Below are 15,957 nucleotides of genomic sequence, written 5' to 3' on the forward strand. Positions count from 1 at the left end.
TTATTCAAAATGATTAAATCTGGGGCCTGTGCCCGCTTTGACACCCATTTTCATGCCCAAATCTTTTTTGTTTAAGGCAAAATGTAATGTAAATTGGTGTAAGGGCCACAATCTTTTGTTTCTACAATGTTAACTTAGTGATCTATCCTTATTTAAGTGTCTTAATATAACATTTTCTGAATAAGAAGCTGGAGCTAAATAAGAAGTGAATAAGAAGCTGGCCGAATAAGAAGCTAACTTCAGCCTCGTGAGTATGGTGTTATTTATGAGAAACTAACCAAATAGAGAAGCATACACAGGTTATTTTGTAAAGAATTTTTATACACCCTTTCTTTCTGTACTTTTACACGCATCTCTCTATAATTTTAGTATTTCACGGACGGGACGTAATATGTATTCTTTGTTCTATTGTGTTGCACATATGGGAGACTCAACCTGTAATACCCTGCCTAAGGAATTTATCAATAAGATATCTTACTGGCTGGATGGTCACTGGTACAGGTTGGTAGGAAAGTCTCTTTGGCTGGTCTCTGTGTGCAGGAATGCAGCGTGCTCTCACTGTGCAGCAAAGTCAAGTAGAACACAGGACAGACAGAAATGGAACGCATAGTTCCTTTCTGCTTCCTCTTCCTGTGTACAGTGTACACAGAACAGGTTCCACCCACCCAACACTATACTGTTTCTATTAGCCGACTAGCCTGTCATGTAGCCACGCCCCCAACACACACAGCAGCTCCTTCCTGGACCTCCTGTTATCAGCACTGTGGAGACGCTGGGGAGATGAAAGCAGTCTCAATTAACAAACTATGTTGATTAACTGCTGTGCAGGCCAAAGGGGTGAGTGGGGAGGAAGGGGCATCTGCTGTGAGCTCCTGCGTCTCAGGGCCACTGACATTAGCTGACAGCCAGCTGAGCCAGGAAGGGAGGAGGGAGCACAGACAGTTTGTCCTTCGGGCAGGAGTGTGCTGGGGGGGTGAGTGACACCCTTGCCCCTGTCTGGTGGGGTAGGCGCAGCACAGTAGAAGTTTGTCATTGTAGAACAGTGTGCCAGGTACCAGGTTATGGGGCACAATATGCAGATATGTTGTGCAATGCCGCTGTACGCTACATTGCCATTGGCACAGTGAAATATGTGCTTATTCCCTGACGGGGTGTCATTGTTAATATGAGGCGCTGCAAATAGGTGTCAGTGCTGTGCTCTGCATAGGGTTGATCTGTCAGTGCTGTGCTCTGCATGGGGTTGCTTTGTCAGTGCTGTGCTCTGAATGGGGTTGCGCTGTCAGAGTTCTGGTATGAATGGTTGAACATGTTAAGGACAAATAGTCAACACATGAAAATGGTTGACACGGGGCAGGTCGACATATAAAAAGGTCGACATGGATTTTGAACTGTTTTTGGTGTCATTTTGTTCTGTAACATGACCAGGAAACCCAATTAATGAAGTGCGTCCCCTTGCATGTCTCGCCATGCTGCGGGCAAGTGCCTCGCTTTGCTCGGCACACGTTACTATTCCCAATCATAGTCCACGTGGATGGTAAAGTATTAAAAAGTAAAAAAATAAAAAATGTTTTTTTTAAAGCCATGTCGGCATGTCCTGTGTCGACCATTTTCATGTGTTGACCATTTGTCCATGTCGACTATGTCAATGTCGACCAATAGTGGTTGACCTAGTGGCTGTCGACCTAAGTAGGGTCGACATGCCAAACGGATACCCTCTGTCAGTTCTTTGCTCTGAATGGGTTTGCTCTGTCAGCGTAGTTCTCTGTATTGGGTTGCTCTGTCAGTGCTGTGCTCTGAATGGGTTTGCTCTGTCAGTGCTGTGTCTCTGCATTGGGTTTGCTCTGTCAGCGCGCTGTGTTCAGCATTGGGTTGCTTTGTCAGTGCTGTGCTCTGCCAGTACTGTGCTCTGAATGGATTTGCTCTGTCAGTGCTGTGCACAGCATTGGGTTGCTCTGTCCGTGCTGTGCTCTGAGTGGGTTTGCTCTGTCAGTGCTGTGTTCTGCATTAGGTTGCTCTGTTAGCGCTGTGCTCTGCATTGGGTTGCTCTGTCAGCATAGTGCTCTGCATTGGGTTGCTCTGTCAGTGCTGTGCTCTGCATTGGGTTGCTCTGTCAGTGCTGTGCGCTGATGGGGTTGCTCTGTCAGTGCTGTGCTCTGAATAGGTTTTCTCTGTCAGTGCTGTGTTCTGCATTGGGTTGCTCTGTCAACATAGTGCTCTGCATTGGGTTGCTCTGTCAGCATAATGCTCTGCATTGGGTTGCTCTGTCAGTGCTGTGTAGTGTTATGCATTGGGTTGCTCTGTCAGTGTAGTGTTATGCATTGGTTTGCTCTGTCAGTGTAGTGTTATGCATTGGTTTGTTCTGTCAGTGTAGTGCTCTGAATTTGGGTTGCTCTGTCAGTGCTGTGCTCAGCATTGGTTTGTTCTGTCAGCGTAGTGCTCTGCATTTGGGTTGATCTGTCAGTGTAGTGCTCTGCATTGGGTTGCTTTGTCAGTACAGTGTTGTGTGCATAAGATCCCTGATAATATTAGGTGCACAGACTCACATTTTTAAATGCTAATACAATTCAAATGAAGAGTTTATGGGGGTAATTCTGAGTTGATCGCAGCTTTAAGTTTGTTAGCAGTTGGGCAAAACCATGGCCCTCATTCCGAGTCGTTCGCTCGGTAATTTTCATCGCATCGCAGTGAAATTCCGCTTAGTACGCATGCGCAATAATCGCACTGCGACTGCGCCAAGTAATTTTACAATGAAGATAGTATTTTTACTCACGGCTTTTTCTTCGCTCCGGCGATCGTAGTGTGATTGACAGGAAATGGGTGTTACTGGGCGGAAACACGGCGTTTTAGGGGCGTGTGGATAAAAACGCTACCGTTTCCGGAAAAAACGCAGGAGTGGCCGGAGAAACGGGGGAGTGTCTGGGCGAACGCTGGGTGTGTTTATGACGTCAAACCAGGAACGACAAGCACTGAACTGATCGCAGATGCCGAGTAAGTCTGAAGCTACTCTGAAACTGCTAAGTAGTTTGTAATCGCAATATTGCGAATACATCGGTCGCAATTTTAAGAAGCTAAGATACACTCCCAGTAGGCGTAGGCTTAGCGTGAGCAACTCTGCTAAATTCGCCTTGCGAGCGATCAACTCGGAATGAGGGCCCATGTGCACTGCAGGGGGGACAGATATAACATGTGCAGAGAGAGTTAGATTTGGGTGGGGTGTGTTCAATCTGCAATCTAAATTGCAGTGTAAAAATAAAGCAACCAGTATTTACCCTGCATAGAAACAAAATAACCCACCCAAATCTAACTCTCTCTGCACATGTGATATCTGCCCCACCTGCAGTGCACATGGTTTTGCCCAACTGCTAAAAAAAAATTCTTGCTGCGATCAACTTGGAATTACCCCCTATGTCCATGCTAGGATGGGGAAGTGTACAGCCAATGTACTTCATCTGATGTACTTTTTCCATTTATTTTTGTTTGTTTTTCATATTGCTTTTTTGGTTCTGTGTTATTTAAAAATCAAAACATTGTTCAAATAGATTATACACTAATACCCCTTTCACATCGCACAAATAAGCCGGTATCGACACGGCATATTGCCGTGTCGAAACGGGTCAGTGTAATTCAACCCGGTAAAAAAGAAGGGTTATTACCGGGTTGAATACAGGGTTAGGTGCAGTGTGAATGGGAGCCGTTCCGATGCGACATAGGGAGAGGCGGCGCAGGAGATGAGCTCATCTCCCAGCGCCGCCTCCACCCCCGCCCCTGCTGCTGCTGCGCCCCCAGCTGCTATGGCAACCGACCCAGTATATTGCCGGGTCGGAAAGCCAGCAAAGGAGCGCAAATGCCGGATCACACCCGGTAAGGACACGTTTCTCTTACCGGGTAGGATCCGGCATTTGCGATCTGAAAGCAGCATGAGTTTATAATTCTGAAAAATTCAGAGTCAGAGCTGACAAAGATTAACAATATGGCGTGTGTGTATGCACAGAATGTAAAGACTTCATAAACTTTGCCCTTTTTTTTTTATTGCTTTTTAAAGATAAAAACCTCTCTACTGCTAGAACATACTGTGCTGACTACACAACATATTCATGGATGTTCCAATTCGGTTGATTAGACATCCACAGTGAAATTGTGTTTGAAAAGTCTATCCCTCATAAACTGTAAATGGAAATTAGAGAATACAAGGTTATCTAATATGGAATCTGTGTATATGATTACATTAACACACATATGAACGCGTACAATGTTCTGTTCTGCTCCCATGATGCACTGGGACTGAGGAAGAGTTATTGTTGTAATTGGTGGAAACATAAAAAAAAAAACTGGCATAGTACCAGCCCACTGTATGTTTTATTTCTTGTTAACTAACTTGGTATAAACATTCCTGTGAATATTCTCCTCTTCCCACTGATGACAAATTGCCTTTCAGTAGAACCATTTCTGTTCCATTAAATTTGGTAATAAGAAAGTTGGCTTACCTCACGTATCGGAATCCATACTGGAAACATTATTTTTACATACCCATATAATGTTTTTTTAATTATTATTCTCAGTGCTGTTCTGTAATCATGGATTAGATACAGACTCTAGTAGACAAAGAGAGCCTTTCTGTTTGCTGCATTAGAGGTCAGAGTTGTATAAGGACAAAGGGTATTCTGCCATTAGCCTAATGTCAGAGGATTTGAATTGTATAGCGCAAGTAGCTTGTCATGCTGAAGTCACAGGAAGTGGTGAAGATTGTCTGGTATTTTTTTTTTCTTTTTATTACTTAATAAAGTTTAAAAAGTATTTTCAATAAATATTAAAATATTTGATAAAAAAAAAAATCTAGGGGTGCGCCCCCACCCCAACCCCCGTCCATAGGCCCCCATTATAAAATAACTTTCCACACCCCATTGGTAATAGTGGTCTTAAAGTCTAATAATAGTAGCCCTCCTTAGTAGGAAAAACATCCCCCATGTTTTATAAACCACCCCCCTCCCCTGTTAAAAGCCCCTGTTTCCATAACACCTCCCCTTTCCCAATAACCTCCCCTTTCCCAATAACCTGCAACCAGGGTTTTGTTTTTTATACTACTCAACCCACTCACTCCTCCAGCATAATTTAAATATGTTTCTTTATCTCCCCCTCCCCTACCCACGAAAGTCCGTCCCCCCCTTCTACCCCCCTCGGGGCTTACCCCTCCCTCTCACCTTGGTGATCTCCTTCTGATACAGGTGATCACATGCGACCAGGCCAGGCAAGGGGTAAAATGAAGATTAAAATAAATGTATAATCTATAGATTGTAAGCTTGCAAACAGGACCTTCTTACCTCTATGACTCTGTTATTATTACCCAGTTTTGTTTTATCATTGTTTCCAATTGTAAAGCGCAACGGAATTGGCTGCACTATATAAGAAACTGTTAATAAATAATAATAAATATATGATTCATTTTTGTCCTTCCTCATCTGATTTTTATAGTAAATTCCTATACTTTGGATTATGCTTGTAGAAATCAGGTACCCAAATGTAAGGACTCTTACAAGATAAAGAAGTAGATTTACTAAAGCTTCTATAACAGGAAAGCAGTGTTGCCCGTAGCAACCAATTAAATTGTGTTTCATTTTCTAGGATGCAATAGAGAAATGATGCCTAGAATCTGATTGATTTCTATGGGCAACACCACCACTTATTTTAATGTATAAATGCTTTAGTAAACCTACCTCAAAGGAAGGATACTTTCATACCTTTCTGCCACACTGCTGCTTGTTTCACTGCTATGCCCGCTGATACAGCAATGTTTAGAAACCATGTACTTGTCCTGCACTGTCTTGTACTGTGAAGGTGGGTACACACGGTATAATGTGCACCCACCGATGTGTTGGACACTCCTCGGGCCGACATATTGGGGGGCCACACACGAACGATTCGGTGCACGAACGCCAGCTATGCCGCCCACTCGCGCATAGCACTGCATGGGATCGGCAGCCGCTTCCCGATCTTTTGAACATGCAGTAAGATCAGGGGAAGCGATAGATGACCCCACGGGAGTGCGCCATGGATGATATCGTGCATACACATGGAACAATTGGTCGTCCGATCAGGAATGCCCCACGATTGTTGGACAAATCGTTCCGTGTGTATGCATCTTTAGTCACCGTTTTCTTGTTCTGCTCATTTGTTTATGTATTCTGGGGGTGATTCAGACCTGGTCGCTGCTGTATGTTTTTGCACAGTGGGCGATCAGGTACTAACTGCGCATGCGTATGCTCCGCAATGTGCACGCGCTTCGGACAACAGCAAAGGGCATCGCCGGTCAGCGACAGGATGGTGTGAAAAATCCGATTGCACGGGCGTTGGCAAGGTGATTGGGTGTATGTGGGTGGTAACTGACCGTTGATTGGGAATGTCCAGAAAACCGCAGGCATGCCCAAGCGTTTTGAGTGAGGGTGTGCGATGTCAGCTCCAACCCTGATCAGCCTGTTGTGATCGCACTGTAGGAGTAAGTCCTGGGCTGCGCACACACTGCACACACTTGATTTAAGCAGCTCGGCATACACATGGGATTGCCCACTTACACAGTGAATTTACACTCCCCCTTGGGGCGGCAATTATCTGAATGCAGGCCAGCAAAGTTAGCAGCCGAGTGATCAGGTCTGAATCACACCCTCTGTTAGGAGCTGTGGTGCCAAATAAATTGATCTGACAAGTTGGAAAAACGTAATTTACTGACTTTTCTCTGACGTCCTAAGTGGATGCTGGGGACTCCGTAAGGACCATGGGGAATAGCGGCTCCGCAGGAGACAGGGCACAAAAGTAAAAGCTTTAGGATCAGGTGGTGTGCACTGGCTCCTCCCCCTATGACCCTCCTCCAAGCCTCAGTTAGATCTTTGTGCCCGGCCGAGAAGGGTGCAATCTAGGTGGCTCTCCTAAAGAGCTGCTTAGAGTAAAAGTTTTGTTAGGTTTTTTATTTTCAGTGAGTCCTGCTGGCAACAGGCTCACTGCTACGAGGGACTTAGGGGAGAAGAAGTGAACTCACCTGCGTGCAGGATGGATTGGCTTCTTAGGCTACTGGACACTAGCTCCAGAGGGACGATCACAGGTACAGCCTGGATGGGTCACCGGAGCCGCGCCGCCGACCCCCTTGCAGATGCTGAAGAGAGAAGAGGTCCAGAAATCGGCGGCTGAAGACTTCCCAGTCTTCTTAAGGTAGCGCACAGCACTGCAGCTGTGCGCCATTGCTCTCAGCACACTTCACACCAACGGTCACTGAGGGTGCAGGGCGCTGGGGGGGGCGCCCTGGGCAGCAATGAAAGTACCTATGCTGGCTAAATATACATCACATATAGCCTCTGGGGCTATATGGATGTATTTAACCCCTGCCAGGTTGTCAGAAAAACGGGAGAAGAAGCCCGCCGAAAAGGGGGCGGGGCCTATTCTCCTCAGCACACAGCGCCATTTTCCCTCACAGAACTGCTGGTGGGAAGGCTCCCAGGCTCTCCCCTGCACTGCACTACAGAAACAGGGTTAAAACAGAGAGGGGGGGCATTTTTGTGGCGATATTATTACATATTAAGATGCTATAAGGGAAAACACTTATATAAGGTTGTCCCTGTAAAATTATAGCGTTTTGGTGTGTGCTGGCAAACTCTCCCTCTGTCTCCCCAAAGGGCTAGTGGGGTCCTGTCCTCTATCAGAGCATTCCCTGTGTGTGTGCTGTGTGTCGGTACGTGTGTGTCGACATGTATGAGGACGATGTTGGTGAGGAGGCGGAGCAATTGCCTGTAATGGTGATGGTGATGTCACTCTCTAGGGAGTCGACACCGGAATGGATGGCTTATTTAGGGAATTACGTGATAATGTCAACAAGCTGCAAGGTCGGTTGACGACATGAGACGGCCGGCAAACCAATTAGTACCTGTCCAGGCGTCTCAAACACCGTAAGGGGCTTTAAAACGCCAATTACCTCAGTCGGTCGACACAGACACGGACACTGACTCCAGTGTCGACGGTGAAGAAACAAACGTATTTTCCATTAGGGCCACACGTTACATGTTAAGGGCAATGAAAGAGGTGTTACATATTTCTGATACTACAAGTACCACAAAAAAGGGTATTATGTGGGGTGTGAAAAAACTACCTGTAGTTTTTCCTGAATCAGATAAATTAAATGAAGTGTGTGATGATGCGCGGGTCTTCCCCGATAGAAAATTAAAGGCGCTCACACGCTTATCAAAACAAGTGGCGTTACCGTCTCCAGATACGGCCGCCCTCAAGGAGCCAGCTAATAGGAGGCTGGAAAATATCCTAAAAAGTATATACACACATACTGGTGTTATACTGCGACCAGCGATCGCCTCAGCCTGGATGTGCAGCGCTGGGGTGGCTTGGTCGGATTCCCTGACTGAAAATATTGATACCCTTGACAGGGACAGTATTTTATTGACTATAGAGCATTTAAAGGATGCATTTCTATATATGCGAGATGCACAGAGGGATATTTGCACTCTGGCATCAAGAGTAAGTGCGATGTCCATGTCTGCCAGAAGATGTTTATGGACACGACAGTGGTCAGGTGATGCAGATTCCAAACGGCACATGGAAGTATTGCCGTATAAAGGGGAGGAGTTATTTGGGGTCGGTCCATCGGACCTGGTGGCCACGGCAACAGCTGGAAAATCCACCTTTTTACCCCAAGTCACATCTCAGCAGAAAAAGACACCGTCTTTTCAGCCTCAGTCCTTTCGTCCCCATAAGGGCAAGCGGGCAAAAGGCCAGTCATATCTGCCCAGGGGTAGAGGAACGGAAGAAGACTGCAGCAGGCTGCCCCTTCCCAGGAACAGAAGCCCTCCACCGCTTCTGCCAAGTCCTCAGCATGACGCTGGGGCCGTACAAGCGGACTCAGGTGCGGTGGGGGGGGTCGTCTCAAGAGTTTCAGCGCGCAGTGGGCTCACTCGCAAGTGGACCCCTGGATCCTACAAGTAGTATCCCAGGGGTACAGATTGGAAATTCGAGACGTCTCCCCCTCGCAGGTTCCTGAAATCTGCTTTACCAACGTCTCCCTCCGACAGGGAGGCAGTATTGGAAACAATTCACAAGCTGTATTCCCAGCAGGTGATAATCAAAGTACCCCTCCTACAACAAGGAAAGGGGTATTATTCCACACTATTTGTGGTACTGAAGCCAGACGGCTCGGTGAGATCTATTCTAAATCTGAAATCTTTGAACACTTACATACAAAGGTTCAAATCAAGATGGAGTCACTCAGAGCAGTGATAGCGAACCAGGAAGAAGGGGACTATATGGTGTCCCTGGACATCAAGGATGCTTACCTCCATGTCCCAAATTGCCCTTCTCACCAAGGGTACCTCAGGTTCGTGGTACAGAACTGTCACTATCAGTTTCAGACGCTGCCGTTTGGATTGTCCACGGCACCCCGGGTCTTTACCAAGGTAATGGCCGAAATGATGATTCTTCTTCAAAGAAAAGGCGTCTTAATTATCCCTTACTTGGACGATCTCCTGATAAGGGCAAGGTCCAGAGAACAGTTGGAGGTCGGAGTAGCACTATCTCAAGTAGTTCTACGACAGCACGGGTGGATTCTAAATATTCCAAAATCGCAGCTGATTCCGACGACACGTCTGCTGTTACTAGGGATGATTCTGGACACAGTCCAGAAAAAGGTGTTTCTCCCGGAGGAGAAAGCCTGGGAGTTATCCGAGCTAGTTAGGAACCTCCTAGAACCAGGCCAAGTGTCAGTGCATCAATGCACAAGAGTCCTGGGAAAAATGGTGGCTTCTTACGAAGCGATTCCATTCGGCAGATTTCACGAAATAATTTTTCAGTGGGATCTGCTGGACGAATGGTCTGGATCGCATCTTCAGATGCATCAGCGGATAATCCTGTCTCTTCTGTGGTGGCTGCAGAGTGCTCATCTACTAGAGGGCAGCAGATTCGGCATTCAGGACTGGGTCCTGGTGACCACGGATGCCAGCCTGAGAGGCTGGGGAGCAGTCACACAGGGAAGAAATTTCCAAGGAGTGTGGTCAAGTCTGGAGACTTCTCTCCACATAAATATACTGGAGCTAAGGGCAATTTACAATGCTCTGAGCCTAGGAAGACCTCTGCTTCAAAGTCAACCGGTGCTGATCCAGTCGGACAACATCACGGCAGTCGCCCACGTAAACAGACAGGGCGGCACAAGAAGCAGGAGGGCAATAGCAGCAAGGATTCTTCGCTGGGCGAAAAATCATGTGATAACACTGTTAGCGGTGTTCATTCCGGGAGTGGACAACTGGGAAGCAGACTTCCTCAGCAGGCACATCTGGAAGTCTTCCACATGATTGTGAACCGTTGGGAAAGACCAAAGGTGGACATGATGGCGTCCCGTCTGAACAAAAAACTGGACAGGTATTGCGCCAGGTCAAGAGACCCTCAGGCAATAGCTGGGACGCTCTGGTAACACCGTGGGTGTACCAGTCGGTGTATGTGTTCCCTCCTCTGCCTCTCATACCCAAGGTACTGAGAATTATAAGAAGGAGAGGAGTAAGAACTATACTCGTGGCTCTGGATTGGCCAAGAAGGACTTGGTACCCGGAACTTCAAGAGATACTAAGAAGGGACTTGCTTCAGCAAGGATCATGTCTGTTCCAAGACTTACCGCGGCTGCGTTTGACGGCATGGCGGTTGAACGCCGGATCCTAAGGGAAAAAGGCATTCCGGAAGAGGTCATCCCTACCCTGGTCAGAGCCAGGAAGGAGGTGACCGCACAACATTATCACCGCATTTGGCGAAAATATGTTGCATGGTGTGAGGCCAGGAAGGCCCCCACGGAGGAATTTCAACTCGGTCGATTCCTACATTTCCTGCAAACAGGAGTGTCTATGTGCCTCAAATTGGGGTCTATTAAGGTTCAAATTTCGGCCCTGTCGATTTTCTTCCAGAAAGAATTGGCTTCAGTTCCTGAAGTCCAGAAGTTTGTCAAGGGAGTACTGCATATACAACCCCCTTTTGTGCCTCCAGTGGCACTGTGGGATCTCAATGTAGTTCTGGGATTCCTCAAATCACATTGGTTTAAACCGCTCAAATCTGTGGATTTGAAATATCTCACATGGAAAGTGGCCATGCTGTTGGCCCTGGCCTCGGCCAGGCGAGTGTCAGAATTGGCGGCTTTGTCTCACAAAAGCCCATATCTGATTGTCCATTCGGACAGGGCAGAGCTGCGGACTCGTCCCCAGTTTCTCCCTAAAGTGGTGTCAGCGTTTCACCTGAACCAGCTTATTGTGGTACCTGCGGATACTAGGGACTTGGAGGACTCCAAGTTGCTAGATGTTGTCAGGGCCCTGAAAATATATGTTTCCAGGACGGCTGGAGCCAGGAAAACTGACTTGCTGTTATCCTGTATGCACCCAACAAACGGGGTACTCTTGCTTCTAAGCAGATGATTGCTAGTTGGATGTGTAGTACAATTCAGCTTGCACATTCTGTGGCTGGCCTGCCACAGCCAAAATATGTAAATGCCCATTCCACAAGGAAGGTGGGCTCATCTTGGGCGGCTGCCCGAGGGGTCTCGGCTTTACAACTTTGCCGAGCTGCTACTTGGTCAGGGGCAAACACGTTTGCAAAATTCTACAAATTTGATACCCTGGCTGAGGAGGACCTGGAGTTCTCTCATTCGGTGCTGCAGAGTCATCCGCACTCTCCCGCCCGTTTGGGAGCTTTGGTATAATCCCCATGGTCCTTACGGAGTCCCCAGCATCCACTTAGGACGTCAGAGAAAATAAGAATTTACTTACCGATAATTCTATTTCTCGTAGTCCGTAGTGGATGCTGGGCGCCCATCCCAAGTGCGGATTGTCTGCAATACTCGTACATAGTTATTGTTACAAAAATCGGGTTATTATTGTTGTGAGCCATCTTTTCAGAGGCTCCGCTGTTATCATGCTGTTAACTGGGTTCAGATCACAGGTTGTACAGTGTGATTGGTGTGGCTGGTATGAGTCTTACCCGGGATTCAAAATCCTTCCTTATTGTGTACGCTCGTCCGGGCACAGTATCCTAACTGAGGCTTGGAGGAGGGTCATAGGGGGAGGAGCCAGTGCACACCACCTGATCCTAAAGCTTTTACTTTTGTGCCCTGTCTCCTGCGGAGCCGCTATTCCCCATGGTCCTTACGGAGTCCCTAGCATCCACTACGGACTACGAGAAATAGAATTATCGGTAAGTAAATTCTTATTTTATAGGTTGAATCTGGATTCAACCTATTCAAGTCCATTGACGTTTTTCCGACTTGTTGGAAAGTCTGACTTGTCGGAAAATACGTGGATCGGCGGATAGCTGCGGATCCACGTATTTTGTTGAATTTGCGGGCATTTTCGACAGGTATTTGGCCAGTTTTTGACAATGCTGATTCGACCTTAAAAAAAAAAAAAAAGTCGGATCTGCATTGTTGAAAACGGCCTAAACCTGTCGAAAACACTGGCAAATTGAATACTGAAGTGTCGGATCGAGAGGATCGGACACTAATTTATTACTGCCCTTATATTTAATTCAGGTGGTATATCTTTCAAGGTAACATTAAGGAAGTGTTTTACTATGATCATGGTTTTATGAGCACTATGGTATGTGGGTGCCTTATATAGTATTATAATGGATGTTCTGAACGGATATGATTTAACTTTTAATACCATGTAGATTGTATCATCCAGAATAAGAGCAGATGCTAAGAATAAAGTGCAGCACAGAGACCAGGAAAACCCTGCATTTAGCTATGGAGAAAACACCTTCTTTCTTGCAGTTCAAGAGCCCTTGAATACCATTGTGTGGTGCACTATGTCATTGAATTCATGGTTGCCAATATTTTATAAATATATGAATAATATATATAATAATTTAAAGGTTCACGTAGCTGTTGAGCCAGTTCACTGCTCTGCAATCCCTGTTATTTCATGGTTGCTGAATTTGATTATTATATGCCATAAATATTAACTTATGAAGTCCAGAGAAAAAGTATATTGAATTTATCATGCAACCAAAATGTATTATGAAAAACAGGGACATTTCCAGAGACGAATCTTCTGCCTGGAAATTACAGACTGTTGTCACCTATGCTAATAATAAATATTACTGTATAACAAATGTAATGAAGAATTGTGATTCCACTTATAGTAGCTTGCTCACATCTGTTCTGTGTTTATCTCCTTGTCATTGCTTGGATGAAAGAACCCCCTTACTGATTGCGGTTCCTAATCCAGAGGCTACAGCCTGCATTGGCACCTAAAATTGAATTAAACTGCTGGGGCTTGTGGTTCCACTGCTTGGGATCTACAGGTCACTTTATTATGTACTAAATTGACTAGGAACTATTGGATCCCTGTAAAATGCATATTAAATCAAATTAATTTTTGCCTACTTCACAAACAAGATGGTACCAATTTTATGGTTAACAGACTTTAAAAATCCTTGCCACCCTCTCCCATTAAAAAGCCATCTTTATAGTTTTTGCTAATATTTAAAATTGTTTTCTACATTTGTATTTGGCATCTGATCATCTCCAGGTAGTTCATCTTCTCACATATGTTTTAGCCATCTCTTGAAGTGAATTTAGACAGCATCTTATAAAGTCAAACTGATACAAATTTTAAAATGTACAATAAAGAGGTTTAGAAAACATAAGTCCGATTAGTTTTGTAAATATTCTGATGTTGTCCTATTTTGATCTGGTTATCTAGCAGATGTCCTGAGCAAGCAGTATCATTAAGAAGCTTAAATTGTCTAGTAATAAAGCTGCTTACAGACATTTATATGTGCAGTCTGTATTACCCGATTTTTGAACATGAATCTTTGAGTGTTATAAAGTTTTTAGACAGTTTTTCCTTATGGAAAACAAAATATTGACTAACGTTTTTACAGCATGAGTAATCCATGTAAAAAAAGCTATGGCTTTAATATGTATGGGTTGTTTTCCATAATTAAAGTGTAATATTAAACAAAGGCATAATAATTAAGGCATCTCTAATATATGGGATAGCCCTTACATTCAGAAGATATTGGCTGTCATTTGTTTAGAAAGGATGATTACATTAAAATGATGGAGCTGCACCCTGATCATTATGGGAGAACCAGAAGTTTCAGTCTCTGTGGCTCCAGAATGATGACCTTCACCAAAGTAGCTCATTGGGGGATGTATACTTAGTAGGGGTATTACAAGCTTATCTCATTTATGGAGTGACAGTCTCAGATATTTATCACTGGGTAGGTGGCACGAAGCTGCGGCTATTTATTTCCCTAGACCCACACAGCATGGGTCAGAAAGATACATACCGGGGCATGATGATGTACTTAGTCCTACTCTGGCCAACAGTTGCGACACTTGGAAACTTTTTGCAAGGCTTTTGATTTCAATAAGATTGCCAACATTGCAGTGTGTGTTCCCCAAATCAGCCAGCAATACATTGCCAATATTATTGATTTAAATATCTGTGTATGCTTTACATCATCAGCTGACCACACTTTCTGGGGCCCATATAATTTAATTCAGTCATTTACCTGAACACGTCCTTAATGAATCTGCCCAATTTGGCCAACTAGATGTAGATCATACCAATCAGTGCATAGATTGAACCACTGGATCCTCCTGTTTATCTGTATTCTTGTGTAGCTTTGTAACAGATGTAAAACTTTTTTCTAATTGCTATTCTTAGATAAGAATATTTTTTTAAGAGAATTTAGTAAATGAGCTATAGTTTTGTAGGCTTGGCATATGTACTGTATTAACCAGTACTGTATAAAGTAGTCTCTGTGGTATTAAATAATAATAATTGCAATGCAAAATACAGAGTTAATTGTCCTAGTATTGTTCCATATTGTCATTCTGCAGAATGAAGGAATGGTGGATTCAGGTTGGGCTGCTTACTGTTCCTCTCCTTGCTGTGTATCTGCACATTCCTCCACCCAATCTTTCCCCAGCACTCTTCGCATGGAGGTCAACTGGTGCATTTTTCACATACCAAGAGCAACGGATCTTCTATAGAGGTATTCCTATTCTCTTTCAAACCTGCTGAGGAACGTTTGTGGATTTTTTTATTAAAATAATAGTACTGGGTTGTAAGCCATATGTTTAAGTAATTTGAGCCCATGTTGTATTTTGAAAAGCTTGCATATCTACAGCATATGATTCTACTTTCTATTTCTTCCTTCCAGGAGATGCAGAGTCCATATACAAAATATACATATATAGAAGGAGATAAGATATGCATGTTTTGATGACATCATTTAAATCCTTAAGTGTACGAGTTAAACTGGTCATACACTATACAATTATCTGGCAGATAATTTATTATTATTATTATTATTATTATTATCCTTTATTTATATGGCGCCACAAGGGTTCCGCAGCGCCCAATTACAGAGTACATAAACAAATAATCAAACAGGAAAACAACAACTTACAGTTGACGACAATATAGGACAAGAACAGGGTAAATAAACATAGCTACATCAGCAGATGACACTGGAATAAGTATCAGGTGGAAGAAGACTGCTGGATTTGGTGCAGCTGAAGATTATTAAAGTAAGAAAAGGGTAAGCACATGAGGAAAGAGGGCCCTGCTCGTGAGAGCTTACATTCTAAAGGGGAGGGGTAGACAGACAGGGGTGAGACAGATGGGGTACATAGAGAGCGTGGAACAGAGGTTTAGGATGAGATTTGGCTGGGTTTGGTGAAGAAGTGGGTCTTGAGAGCCCGTTTGAAGTTTTGTAGAGAGGTGGAGAGTCTGAGGGGGAGAGGTAGGGAATTCCAGAGAAGTGGTGCAGCACGTGAAAAATCTTGGAGGTAGGAGTGGGAGGAAGTAATCCGTAGGCAGGAGAGTCGGCGAGCATTAGCAGAGCGAAGAGGACGGGTGGGAGTGTAAAGCGAGATAAGATCAGAGATGTAGATGGGAGAGGAGTGGGTGAGGGCTTTGTAAGCAA

General features: G+C 44.8%; 1 protein-coding gene across 1 annotated transcript in view; it reads left to right on the forward strand.

The window, feature by feature from the left end:
• Nucleotides 1-699: 699 nt before the first annotated feature.
• The window catches only part of MEST (mesoderm specific transcript), a 60,755-nt gene continuing 45,497 nt past the window's right edge, over nt 700-15,957 (forward strand). Inside the window, exons 1-2 of the mRNA XM_063926753.1 lie at nt 700-837; nt 14,867-15,021. Coding sequence (XP_063782823.1) covers nt 14,868-15,021 — 154 coding nt within the window. The 5' untranslated portion in view covers nt 700-837; nt 14,867. The remainder of the gene's footprint in view (nt 838-14,866; nt 15,022-15,957) is intronic.

This window comes from Pseudophryne corroboree, chromosome 6, assembly GCF_028390025.1.
Source record: "Pseudophryne corroboree isolate aPseCor3 chromosome 6, aPseCor3.hap2, whole genome shotgun sequence".
Taxonomy (NCBI): domain Eukaryota; kingdom Metazoa; phylum Chordata; class Amphibia; order Anura; family Myobatrachidae; genus Pseudophryne; species Pseudophryne corroboree.